Source organism: Bos grunniens, chromosome 3 (assembly GCF_055505025.1).
Source record: "Bos grunniens cultivar Pamir isolate PY7600 chromosome 3, Bosgru_T2T1.0, whole genome shotgun sequence".
NCBI lineage: Eukaryota > Metazoa > Chordata > Mammalia > Artiodactyla > Bovidae > Bos > Bos grunniens.
In genome coordinates this window covers 11,877,229-11,890,688 of record NC_141167.1, presented here as the reverse complement: position 1 = coordinate 11,890,688, position 13,460 = coordinate 11,877,229, and the positions used below count along the sequence as shown (strand labels likewise).

At 55.7% G+C, this 13,460-nt stretch overlaps 1 protein-coding gene across 5 annotated transcripts in view; it reads left to right on the top strand.

Moving 5' to 3' along the window:
- Positions 1-13,460, top strand: part of STK40 (serine/threonine kinase 40) — a 38,180-nt gene that overhangs the window by 15,765 nt on the left and 8,955 nt on the right. For 4 of the 5 annotated variants that reach the window (XM_086379769.1, XM_086379758.1, XM_086379741.1 and 1 more), the window contains 5 exons: positions 4,290-4,409; positions 6,235-6,320; positions 6,609-6,752; positions 8,777-9,004; positions 9,779-9,831. In XM_086379769.1, coding sequence (XP_086235895.1) covers positions 4,298-4,409; positions 6,235-6,320; positions 6,609-6,752; positions 8,777-9,004; positions 9,779-9,831 — 623 coding nt within the window. In that variant the 5' untranslated portion in view covers positions 4,290-4,297. The remainder of the gene's footprint in view (positions 1-4,289; positions 4,410-6,234; positions 6,321-6,608; positions 6,753-8,776; positions 9,005-9,778; positions 9,832-13,460) is intronic. The other variant, XM_086379780.1, reaches the window with a different exon arrangement.

Sequence of the window (13,460 nt, the reverse complement as noted above, 5' to 3'; positions counted from 1 at the left end):
TGATGGCCCAGCCTTCCTTGCCTTCTGGGAGAGCTGAGCTCGCATCTCCCAGCAGCTTTGGGACAGGATGACCTTCATGGCAAACGAGCAGGGTGAGGTGGGCATCGCCTCCTCTGGGTATGCTGTGACGCGAGCACAGAGCTGATGCCTACAGCTTGCTCCCCAGGTCAGGCAAAGGGAACCCCCCACTTGAGGGTCGAGCAGCACAGCCTGCAGGCGGCGGGCACGCCTGCCCCTCACCCTCTTTTTTGCCTCACAGAGCTGTCTGCTGAATCCGGGTTCTGGGGGAACTGGTGCTGGCCTGGGAGGATAGCCCTGGAAGAGTGGACAGACTTAAAGCTCCAGAGACTTCCAAATCAGGCCTGCTGGGTTCTGGCAAGCTGAGCCATGGGCCCAGGAGACACCAGGCAGACAGCTCCTTCTTAGCCAGGCAGGGCCAGGGCCCGTCACTGCAGCCTGAGGACCAATGTCTCTGGAGAGGCCTGGGCCCAGGTCCTTCTGAAACCAGGGTGCCCGGAGCTTCCACATCACACTCTCACTGTGAGGCCAGGATCCCTCGAAGCAGGCTCCCCGTGGGCGCATCGGTGGGCTATATGCAGGTGTGTCTGTGGAGGGGACACAGCAGGATGATTTGGGGGCAGGAGACAGGAGGGTCTGTCCCCAGGGGGGGTTGTCTTTGCTCATCCCACCGGCGGGCCCACCACAGCTTCCGATTGCCTAGACCTGCCCCCTCACGCTGCATCCATTGCCTCCGTGGCTCATGTGGTGTGAAGGAACGTTCAGGAAGCAAAGCAGCCTTGCTGCCACTTCCCCTGCCAGCATCTTTTCCCTCTCCCTGCCCGTCTGCTCTCATCCTTCTGTCTGCCTACATCTTGGAGCAGTTCCCATGCCATTTGCTTGAGTTGAATCCCTAGTGGGGTGGGTGGGGTCAGGCAGAGCCCACTCACTGTCTGTGCTGCAGCTGCTCCTGGCAAACTGTTGTCTAGACCATGCCTGTGCGTGGGCGCCTAGGCAGCATCTACACGTACGATGACGCCATAGTGGTGCTCTCCAAGGATCCAGGAGGAGGGAGGGTGCTTAGTGCTCCGGGGAAGCCAGAGAACAGGGCTGGAATGTACTGAAATCAACTCATCTACCAGGACAGGGCAGCTGACCCCATAGGAGCCATCAGCTACTGCAGGGAAGGTGCCCAGCCGCCCATAGAGCATCTCCTGGGCCCGGCAGTGGGGGTAATGGTTTTATGTACTTTTTTTCCTAGTTCTGAGGGAGTTTTAGTCTAATGGTAGGGGAAAGACATTAAGTATATGAGCACACAGATAAATACATAATCACAAAATATGGAAAGTGCTTTGTGTGAAAACTACAGGATACCAAGTGAGTGTGTGACCCGTTGGTGTTGCACATGTCAAGGCGGCTTCTCTGAGGAAGTGATACTCAAATTGAGAAAGACGCACAGAAATTATCCAGGCAAAGGGTAGGAGCGGTGTTCTAGACACATTACTGCCGAGCTTTTTAGGATTTTTCTAGAAGCAGTTGTGCTCTCCCCCTGCTCTTGTGTGAGTGACTGAGTCCACTACCAGCATGACCCTTGTTGGCAGGAGTCGTAGCTGAGCCTGACCATGGCTTCTGCTCTGTTTGGGGCTATTAGAGCCTACCGAGCTACCTGATCCTCATCACTCTCAGTGAAATCATGCGTCTGCTCCTCAGTGGCACAGCTTTGGAAATAAATTAGGGGCTGGATGGGAGGCAAATCTGGTAGACTGGACTAGAAGAGCATTGGGCCGTCTCTCCTTCCCAGTTCACTGCATGGAATCAGTCTCCTGGGGTTTAAAATAAGGGCCGGGACGGCAGCATGTGAAGAGATGTAAGCTAACTAGTGAAGACGCACCTGTTCTCAGAGGACGGGCTGCTGCTGCTGCTAAGTTGCTTCCTTCGTGTCCGACTCTGTGCAACCCCAGAGACGGCAGCCCACCAGGCTCCCCCGTCCCTAGGATTCTCCAGGCAAGAACACTGGAGTGGGTTGCCATTTCCTTCTGCAGTGCATGAAAGTGAAAAGTGAAAGTGAAGTCGCTCAGTCGTGTCCAACTCTTAGCGACCCCATGGACTGCAGCCTACCAGGCTCCTCTGTCCATGGGATTTTCCAGGCAAGAGTACTGGAGTGGGGTGCCATTGCCTTCCCCGCAGAGTAGGGGCACCTTCTACGAATAACAGCAAAAACAAACTTAAGGAAAAGAAAGATTGATTGCATAGACATTTAATCTTTTTTAATTACAAAAAGTTAAAAGATTAAGGAAAAACTACATCCTATGGCAGTTATAGCCTTAATATATAGAGTTCCTAAAAAATCACCAAGACTAATATACACAAAGCAGTAAAAAAAAAAAAATAGGAAAAGAATACGAACTGGAAATTCGTAAAAGAAATTCTGCATATAACCAGGAAGTATGTAAAACAAGTCCAACTTCATGAATAATTAAGGAATTACAAATTTAAACAATGATATGCTTTTTAATATTCATGAGATTGGCAGCTTTTTAAAATATGGAAATGCTCCTTCCTGATGCAGGTTCTGGGAGTTGCTTCCCCACACCACCGAAGGTCTGTATATGGCCACAGTCTCCCTGAGAGCAGCCTGGCAGTGTTTGTCACACTCTTTAAAAATACGTGCCCCATTTGACCATTTCTTGGAGTTTATCCTGAGGGAGGCGGGTATGCCAAGATGTTATAACTGCTAATAAAAAATACAAAAAGTGGAGAGAATCTCAAAGTCCATGAATAGGTATGTGGTCTGATAAATCATGACATATTCTTACCAAGGAGACTCTTTCCAATGGTGCTACAGAAGAACACAGGGATGCTACAGAAGACGGAGGGATGTTAATAAGATTTTTTTTATGACTTTATGAGATACATTATACATACCATAAATGTACCCTCATCATACTGATACGTTTTAGGTGGGAGACAAGAAATGCTTATAAATGGTGTCACAGTGGTCTAAATTTCCGTAATTAGAACTGTAAGCATACACACGCACACACAGAGGAAAGTCTGCTTGAATATTAACAACGATTATATCTTGGTGGTAATATTATGGGTATTTTCTAGTGTTTCTACAGGAAACATCAGTTACTTTTTTAAAAAGAAAAAATTATAGAAGCTTAGGCTGAGTGTTCCCAAGCCGTCCGTGTAAGAGTAAAGGCTGCACTCCTAACGTGGCCTTCACCCTTAGATCTGGCCTCTGCTGCCCTCTCTGGGCCCTCTACCGCCACTCCCTGCCTCATGCCATGTACTCCAGCAACACAGGCTGCTTGCAGTATGTTGCTTCCGCGCCATTTCTTACCGTGTACGTTTGCACACCCAGGCCCCTCGCTCTGGAACGACCTTGCCTCTTGCCCCGCCCACTCCAATATCACTCCTCAGAGAAGTTTTCCCTGAGCCCCTGCACCTGCTCTGGGCCCAAAGCCTCAGGGCTGGGCAGGCGGCCTTTCCTGGTCATCCCTGGGACCGTCTGCCCTCCTGTGTGGAACTCCACTGTGTACACCTCTCTCTGCCCCACCTCCAGGACACTGTCTTCACGAGAGGTGAACTGCAGAGAGCTAGAAGGAGCAACTCCTTTTTGTTTTTTTAGATCCAAGTCGAGGTTAATGTCTTCCAGGATCTGGTTCCCGTGTCCCCTTTCCTTTTAGGGGAAAGCGGTATTTGAGGGGAAGGCCTGGTTGCTCAGATGGTGAAGAATCCACCTGCAATGCAGCATACCCAGATTCAATCCCTGGGTCAGGAAGATCCCCTGGAGAAGGGAATAGCAACCCACTCCAGTACTCTTGCCTGAAGAATTCCACGGACAGATGAACCTGGAGGGCTGCAGTCCATGAGATGGCAGAGAGTCAGATGTGACTGAGTGACTAACACTCACTTTTTTCACCTCACTTCGAAAGCAGTCGCTCCAGGGCCAGCTCTCTGTCTCAAGAAAGCCCAGTTGGCATCCACACAGAAGTCAGTGTCCTTCTCTCTGCATCTGACTGGTCCCTTTGAGGTGGGCCAGCTGCCCACCTCTGTAGCCAGGACCTCCACGTGGAGTGCCTAATTAATCTGCAGTAAAGGAGCCATGGTTCTTTGTTACCAAGAACCTTCCATGCTCCTCTGGGAGAGTCAGGAGGTGGCAGCAGCCACAGAAACAGCAGCAGCCACTGTGTGACACACCCCCAAGTCAGAGCCTCGCAGGCTGGGTTAGCGTAAGGAAGCTCGCTGATTTGCTCAGTGAGAAGGCTCTTTTCTGTCTCGTCTAGAGCTGAGAATGAAGCGGAGAGCATCAGACAGAGGAGCTGGGGAAACGTCGGCCAGGGCGAAGGCTCTAGGAAGTGGGATTTCTGGAAATAATGCCAAGAGAGCTGGACCATTCATCCTGGGTAAGCCTCTGATGGCTAGGTGAGTGGGGGGCCGGGGCAGCACCGTCTGACCTGCTGACACAGCGCAGCGCTGCACCCACCCCAGTGCGGGGCCCTGACCAACCCTCTGTTGGAGTCTGTTTATGAGAGTGGAAGGTCGCTCTGCACCAAGAGCTGTTGTTGCAGTTGTAGCTCACCAACCTTAGAGTCAGCTGAGAGCTGGACGGTCTTCCCTGAGACAGTCCTATGCGTGCCCCCAGGATGTTGCCCTCAGGAAGCAAACAAACTGTCTTAGAACCCAAAGTCCATCTTCCAAGGCGCTTCTCTGACCGGTCATAGAGGGCACAATAATTTTGCAAAACATTTGGTACAGCTGCAAACTTCTTATAAAATTGGCACCAAAATCCTGTAGAACCGGATGTTCCCAGTGGTCTGGAAGAGCAGCAGGGCCTTTCTGCATGATATTCGAGGCCCAGCAGCTCCAGACTGCATGCGTAGGGTTGCAGGTAGGGTGGGTCCTGAGGACCCTGACTCTCCCAGCAGCCAGAGATTGGGTGTGAATTTTGCTTTGGCACAGCATCTTGAACTTATGAGTACAGGATAGTTCCAGCTCCAGTCACTCGGCAAATAGTACGTGGAGCCTGCTACGTTCAATAGGACATGGAGCCTGCTACGTTCTGGTCCTGTGCTGTTTATCAGGGATGTAGCAGTGATTAAGACAGACAAGTTACTGGGGAGCTTCCTGGAGGTCCAGTGCTTGGGACTCTGTGCTTCCACTGCAGGGGGCATGGGTTCAATCCCTGGTCAGGAAACTAAGATCTTGCATCCCACATGCTTCCAGGCACAGCAAAAAAAAGAATTGGGCGGGACAGTTGGTTGGAGACACACTCTGAAGCTAAAACTAAAGACCATAAAGTTAAAAAAAAAAGACAAGTTCCTGCCCTCACCGAACTTAACATTCTAGTTAGAAAAAGAAACAGTAAACAACACTGAGATCACCTCAGGAGCCGGGGGAGGGGCCTGGCCCTGAAGGCAGCAAACAGGATGACGTGAGACTGAGGGCCAGAGAGACTGGAGACCAGGAAGGCTCTGTATGCGGAAGGGACGTCGGCTCTGACAGCCGAGGGTAAGAAGGAGCAGCCATGTGAAAAGCAGAGGGAAAGCATTCCAGACAGAAGGAACAGCAAGTGCAAAGGCCCAGAGACGGGGAAGGGCTTAACCTCAGGAATTAAAGAGTCCAGCAGAACTGGAGTGGTGAGGAGGGGTCGGGGAAACATGATCCATTGAAAGCTGGACAGGAACCAAACCATACAAGACCTCGGAGGCCAAAAGGTTTCGATTGCATATTGAAAGCAGTGGAGCGCTGTTCAGGTCTTTCAGCAGTGCAGTGACGTGGTGACATTACCTGATTTATGCTCTGAAAGCTCAGGGCGCTGTCACAGACCAGTGAGCAATGTACTTCTCCAGAAGTACAGAAGGTCCCAAAAGCTGATATACGGCCGCATCAGACTGCCCAGGGAGCCTGTTCAAGGGATAGTTTCCTGGCGCACCTGGAGCTGGTGATTCAGAGGGCCCAGGTTGTAGCTGGGATCTGCTTTTAACCCATGCTCCTCGGAGATTCTAGCACACACCTGGTGCTGAGAGAGTATAAAAACCAGATGTGCTCAGATGGAGGCACACTCAGTGCTACACTTTGGGAGGCGTGACCATTTTCTCAGTGGGTGTGAGCCCTGGTGTCCTCCAGGAGAAAAGATCTAGCCAGAAGCCCACGTGGTGGCATGATGGCTCGGTGCCATGGTGGACAGGGCGCCTGAGAAGTAAAGCCAGCGGCTTGTCTGTGCCACAGGTCCCCGTCTGGGCAACTCACCTGTGCCAAGCATCGTGCAGTGCTTGGCGAGGAAGGATGGCACGGATGACTTCTATCAGCTGAAGGTAAGTGAGGCACAGGGCGTGGGGGCCGGGGGCCCCAGGGCCCCGTGCCGGCCCGGCTCCTCCGCCCTCCCCTGTGAGCAAGAGCAGCACCACTTCTTCCCGGGGCCCCGTGTGAACATCACGTTGCCTTCACGTCAGGAAAAACCATTTCGCTTCATCCACACACATGTGGGTGGATGTGCCGGGGTGGCATGGGAGGACCTGAACCCCTGCTTCTCCTGTTCTAGTCACTCTGCTTGGAAAAGTAAAGGTTGTGGGGTTTTGCTTTTGTGTGTGTGCCTTCCTAAGATCCTCACCCTTGAGGAGAGGGGCGACCAAGGAATTGAAAGCCAAGAGGAGAGGCAAGGCAAGATGCTGCTGCACACCGAGTACTCCCTACTCTCCCTCCTCCACACGCAGGATGGGGTGGTTCACCACCATGGGCTCTTCCAGGTAAGTGGCACCTCTCCCGCCCCCACCCCGGCTGGCCCTGCTGGGGCCACGTTGCACGAGCTCTTCCAGCCTCCCTGCATGCAGAGCAGCAGGACTTCCTGGCCGGCGGCCTGGAGGTCTGGTCACAGCGCTCCTGCCGTGATGGTGGCCGCCTAGCGGGAATGCACCCGGCTTGCAGGCTTTCTTTGAAGAGCCGCTTTTCCGAGAAAAGAGGAAAGCAGGAAGTTATTTAAAGACAAGGGCTCTTTCTAGCTATGTGGTCAGGAATCGGCCAGGCCAGGGTGGGAGGGAGGGCGATGAGGAAGGCGGGGCGGGGAATTGTGGATCTCCGTGATTGCTTTTGGTCCCAGTCCTGCTGCCTGCGTGGACATTTCAGCATCTGCAGCAAGGATCCCTGGGCCCCGTACTCAATGTCCCAGGTCCCTTAGGAAAAGTACTGATTAGCATCTGGTACCCTGAAAAGAGCCTTCCCCGGTGCAGAATTGAAATTCCATCTCCAAAAATGAAATGAAGAACCAGCACTCTGAATGCTGGGGGAGTGGGTCCTGTTGACGGCCCCCGCGGAGCTTCTGCAGCGCCTTCAGCCCAGACACGCTGGCCAGGCCCACGCATGCTTGATGGGCTTGGTGTCAGGGAGGGCGCACAGGTTTTGAAGCAGGCAGTTCTGAATTCAGGTGATGTGACCTCGGGCAAGTCACTTCCCAAGCCTCAGATCCCTCATCTGAGAGCCATGATGACAGTGCCCACCTTGTATGGTGCTGGGAGGGTGAATGAGAGGGTAGAGAGCCCTGAGCTGCCCAGTTACACACATGCTCGTCACTGCTGTTATTTCAGGCAATAAAAGCTCCTTGTTGGCTTGACTTCTTGAGGTAAAATAAGTGGAAAATGCCTCCCACCCCCACACATAGACCCCACCAAGGTCTTCATTGTTAGATGTGCACTGAAAGGCACCTCTGAAACCTTGTGTCCCTTAAACATGAAATCAGATCGGGGGTGATGATGATTTCTTAGTATTTCATCTCTGGGAGCTTCCAGAGCTTGGCCTTGGTGTCTGTCATTTTGGATAAGAGACCCTGAGTGGTGAGAAGCCTCTCTAGAGTCCTCTGTGTTCCAGATACTGTGCTGGGCCTCTGGGGAAGGCAGAATGAAGGGTGTGATCTGCCCTGGGAGAGGAATGTGGAGTTCCGTCCCCGGGAGCTTCCCAGCCTGCTGTGCTGTCATGGAGGCCTCCTCGAGCTGCTGGATAAGAGTCCTCCTGTTGCGCCGTGTTTCCTCTCCCTTGGCATAGCTTTTTAGCAAGGAAAATACATCCAGAACTACCACCCTTAGGATTGGCAGCAGTGTCAGCTTACCAAGCCCTGGTTCATCAATACCCAGCCCAAGTGCTTACTACATACTTGGTATGGTTGTGTTTTCTCTCTACACCCCTGTGAGATAGAAGTTGCCAGGCCTCCTTTACAGATGAGGAACTAAGAACTTGGAGAGGTTAGCCGAACTTCCCCAGGTCCTGCAGCTAGGACAAGGTGGAGCCAGAGCCTGAAACCAGCCATCAGGGCAAAGCCGTTATATGGCCCAGGAGTCCTGCATCCACGCGAAAGCAGTTGCCTTGAACACACGGAACTCTTAGCTCCCACCATCGTGGACATCGGAAGGAAGTTTGCTTGGTCATTGCTGGACTCCCTGGGAGAGCTAAGGGGGATGGGGGCCCTGGGGCCCTGAGGGTGCTGCCTACACATGGCGCTCAGAGGGCTGCCAGCACACTGGGCTCTAAGTGCCAAGCCCTGACCCATACGCTTTGCAGTAGGACCGGAGCCTGAAATCTGACCCGCGCTGCTTCAGCCTGGGCCCTGGCTGGGCCTGGCACTGACGCAGAAGCGGGGCCGTGGGGTCCTTGCCACCCAGATGTCAGGCCCCCACCGCTCACACACATGCAGGCTTGTTCCAGGCTCCAGTAGAGCCCCAGGCCCCTGGCCCTGGCCCTGCTGGGCCCACGGCCAAGCCCCGGTCTGCGCCCTTCCTCCCAGGACCGCACCTGTGAAGTGGTTGAGGACGCCGAATCCAACCGAATGGTTAAGAAGATGAAGAAACGCATCTGCCTCGTCCTTGACTGCCTCTGCGCGCACGACTTCAGCGACAAGACGGCCGACCTGATCAACCTGCAGCATTACGTCATCAAGGAGAAGAGGCTCAGTGAGCGGGAGACCGTGGTCATCTTCTACGACGTGGTGCGCGTGGTGGAGGCCCTGCACCAGGTGAGGCCCCACCCCGCGGCTCCCTCCTCTGCCGCGGAAAGCCGTCCTCGGCTGCCACTGACCGCAGCAGCTCTGTGCCGCCCTCGCCCAGTGTGCTCTGCAGCTGGGACGTCCAGAAGGAAAGCGGCTGGATACCACACCTGAGGACACAGTGCCGCAGGCCTCAGCCCACGATCCTGGGGCGGTGCGGGCAGCCCAGCAGAGTCCAGCACAGTTATGTCCATCAGTTGAGAGGCTAGGGGTGAGATACCCACTGGGGGCAGCCACAGCCTATCTCTGAGCCTTTCTTAGGGTTGGGGGTGTCAGGAACCCCGAGGTTAGGAGAGCCTGGGCCGCCTCCAGACACACAGCTTCTGTGGGCTGAGCCTGCGATACTCAGTCATCAGAACTGTGAGAATTCACCTCTGACCCCAGATCTAGGCAGATGCTTAGGATTTGGTGGTGGGGGGCGGTTGCTTTTGGCTTTTTTTATGGGATGTCTGATGGAGGCAGAGAGAGGAATGGTTTTCTCCGTTGGCGGCTGCCTTAGTGGAAGAAAGAACTGGAGTAAACACCATAGACGGGGCCGAGACGGCCTGGGCTCACGTGCTGCCCAGTTCATGCGTGTGGTTAACGAGGCCTTAGAATGGTCCTCGTCTGTCCCTGGCTTGCAAATCGAGTCCCAACCTAAAGAGGCGTGTCTTCCTCCACACGTGGAGGGCCCGCCCCTCACAGGCCGGGCGCACTCAGGCTCTGATCATCACAGTGCAAACCGCACGCCTGTTGCTTTTCCAGAAGAACGTCGTGCACAGAGACCTGAAGCTGGGGAACATGGTGCTCAGTAAGAGGTGAGCATCGCTTTGCTTCCATGATGGAGCCTCCGGCTTGGGGCAGGCCACACACTGTGTCTGCCCAGAGCCCTGCGTCCCCACGGGGAGCCTGACTCCGCCCAGCCCACCTCCCCCAGGAGCCCGGGCCCGGGGATGGGATGCCTGCTTCTGTCCTCTGCCGCAGGGTAATATGGTGGTTGCTCAGAAGGAGAGCCTTGGGAAGGTCTTTTTCAGTGGTCTCCCTAGTCCATTCATTTGTCATGCCCAGTGGGTGCCCAGTAAATGACTATTAAAAACAGACCAACGGGTGACGGAACGACAGATGAGCAAAGCAAGGCTTTGTCACTGGACAGGTTCCCAGGAAACAGACTCTGAGATGTGTGTGCAGGACGTTTCCTGGGCGCACGCTCGGGGAGGAGGGGGCAAGATTGGGCTGAGGGAGAAGCTGAACTCTGGGCAGTCACGACAGGGCCTCCACCTGGAAAGGCAGGTAGCCCTTCAGACGTTCCGCATCAAGTCAGGGAGCGCATGGCCCTGTACCCCGGCTGCAGCCCGCCACTGAACTGCAGGCTGTGCCCGGGGCATAGCTTAGGGCAGGGCAGCTTCCTTTGGCTGAGAGGACTTCCTGGAAAAGGATGACTTTCCCAGCAGCAGGGAGAGAGCACCTCCCTACTGGAGGGGATCTGGGCGGCTCGCCCCAGCATCCTCGGTGAGCCAGTGGCAGAAGGACATCACATGAGGCCCCGCCCCAGGCTCTCATCCCACTCAGGTAGAGGATCTGGGCCCCTTCCGAGTAACCTGGGGCAGTGGTCCCCCCACCTCTTTGGCACCAAGACCAGGTCGTGGAAGATACTTTTTTCCACAGACAGGCATAGAGGATGACTTTAGTTCCACCCACCACTCACCTGCTGCTTCCTAACAGGTCACGAACCACCACTGGTCCAGGGGTTGGGAGCCCCTGATCCGGTGCAGTGGTAGATACACCAGCCACGACCCCTGATCCGGTGCAGTGGTAGATACACCAGCCACGCAGGGGCCCAGGTATGGCGGGCGGAGCTCACAACCTGCGTGTCACCACGATCCTAGAAAGGTGGTCCCCCGATCTCCCTGAGCCTCTCACCCTCACCTCTCTCAGTCCCGGTGTTAAAATGGGTCAGAGAGCTTACAGATGGCGGGCCACACACCCCTCGTGGCAGAAGTGGTGTGGTGGGGGATTTGTCCAGAATGTCGTTGCCCATCCCGTAGCGGCCTGGACCCACTATCCCTGTGAATTGGCCAAAGCCGCAGTGGTCACAGGACAAGGAACTCTGGGGAGGGGCCTGGGGCACCAGACCTGGCAGTGCCAGCCCCAGGCCCTCCGAGCACAGCCTGTCTCCAGCCCCACCCAGCGCTGGCGCAGCAGACAGCCTTCCTGGAGCTCACCGCCTGGTGGGGGCGACCGGGGAGCAGGCGTCACTGTACTGAGGTCAGTGTGCAGAGGACGGAGGGGCCGAGACTCTGGCCGTCTCAGTCAGTTCCTGAAGGACGAGCACAGGTTTGCCAGCCTGAGAAAACAGTGAAAACCTGGTCCCGGGAGCTGCGCAGGGAGGAGGGAAGGTGGGAGTTCCAGGGCTGAGTGAACCCTTGAGCAGCCGAGAGAGGGTTAGAAACCTGGGAGGGGCGGCCCCGGGGGTCACACCCAGCTCCCCGCACAGCACTGCCGCTTGGTTACCCTCGAGTCCCTGAGCACGCGCCCCTGTGATTATTCACCCGTTCCATTCGTCGTGTATTGAGAAGCTGCTGTGGAACCAAGCACTTTGAGTTTCTGCATCCTCATCTGTGGAAGCAGAGATGATTATGCTTCCCTGCAGACACTGGGCTTCCCAGGTGGGCTAGTGGTAAAGAACCCACCTGCCAGTGCAGGAGACATAAGAGACACGGGTTCGATCCCCTGGGTTGGGAAGATTCCCCTGGAGAAGGGCATGGCAGCCCATTCTGGTATTCTTGTCTGGAGAGCCCCATGGACAGAGGAGCCTGGTGGGCTATAATCCAAGGGGTTGCAACGAGTCAGACATGATGGAAGCAACTTTAGCACGCATGCATGCAGATACTGGCTCCAGACATGAGACTACAGGGTTTGGCCCCTCGTAAGCGTGCCTGATGCGAGCCAGCCAGGCTGCAGGCCTGACATGCTCTCCCTCTGGAGATGAGGCCCACTATGTGGTAAGTGGCCGGCAAGGATGTCCCATGGAGCCCCAGCCCCAGCTAGGTGATGCACGAGGAGAGGCGGTGTTGGAGAGCACAGACCATCCCAGCCCTGGGAGTGCATTGTCTTCATGTTGGGGGACTGGGTCCTGGCCCGCTGAGGGACGCTGGGTGCCATCAAGGGCTTCTGCGGTGCTAATCAGACCAGCATCGCAGGCCTCTTTGTCTCCATTGGTGGTTTAGCTACCGGCTCCCATTTTTCCAGGGCCCCTAGGTTCTGAGAATATAGTCAGAAGGTCCTACCTGTCTTGAGTAATGCCAGCGTTGCTATAGCAGCTCTTTCGTGAGTGTGTGTGCGTGTCTGTGTGTGTGTATCATGTGCGTGCGTGCGCACCCATCGGTGTGTTTTCTTGGGACTGCAGAGCACCCACACCTCATCAGACCCTGTTCTTGGCAGCACGTTCTCTAATCCGATAATTCCTTTGCTGCATCTTGGGCAGACAGATTCTGGCCGCCTCTCGCTTGAGTCATGGGTGCCAGGAAGGCATGGGAGGTGCTGCGGAGACCTGTGCTGACCGCCCAGCTCCTACTCCCAAGTGTCCACAGGCACACCCCTCCCCGCTTGGGGCCTTGCTGTCATCCTTGAGAGTCAGGGGTGGGCCTGGAAGAGGTCCAGCCCCCTCTGCCTATCAGGCCAGGCCCTAACTCCAGCTGGAGAGGCAGCAGACAAGCTGGAAGTGCCCAGCACATCAGAGCGCTCCCAGGGGAGGAAACAGGAGAAGGGTTTGCAAGGCAACTGCGACAGCAAGCTCCCCGGCTACGGATGAAGGGCAAGGGTTACAGTCCCCTCTTGGGGTTACGTGAGGTTCACCGTGGGTTCTTTCTCCATCCTCCTTTCTTTCCGCGTGGGTGCGTTTGCACATCCAGTTTCCTAGAAAATGAGACACACTGTGGTATCCCAGAGGCCACAGCTGAAGGGTGACTCACTGAGCAGGCCCTGCTGACCCCGAGCCCCCTCCCTGCACCCCTGCCACCCTCGCCCCTCCTGCCAGGACCAGCCTGGGGGGTCTGGGCTCCCCGGGATCAGTGCTTCGCTGACCAAAGTGATGGTGGCAGAGCAGGGAGCGGGGCCAGGCGTCGGGAGGGCTGGAAGCAGACTGTGCGGTTTCCTGTGGGAGAGGCTCCAGCTCAGCCCTGCCGGCCTGCCCTGCAGATTCTCAGCCGAACTTTCCTCGAGCCCAGCGCGCGGAGGGCTGCCCACAGGGTAGAGCAGAAGGCCAAGGCGGGCAGGTGCGCTCCAGGGCCTGTCGTTGCAGGGTGGCTCCTCTCGCTCGCCGCCTCTGCACAGTCTTCCCCCGGGGTCTCCAGGGGTAACCCGTGCCAGCGGTGCCCCCGTCTGAGGATGAAATGTACTCGCAGCTGGCCCTGGTCGTCAGTCACTAGTTGTCAGGCCCTGGATTCAG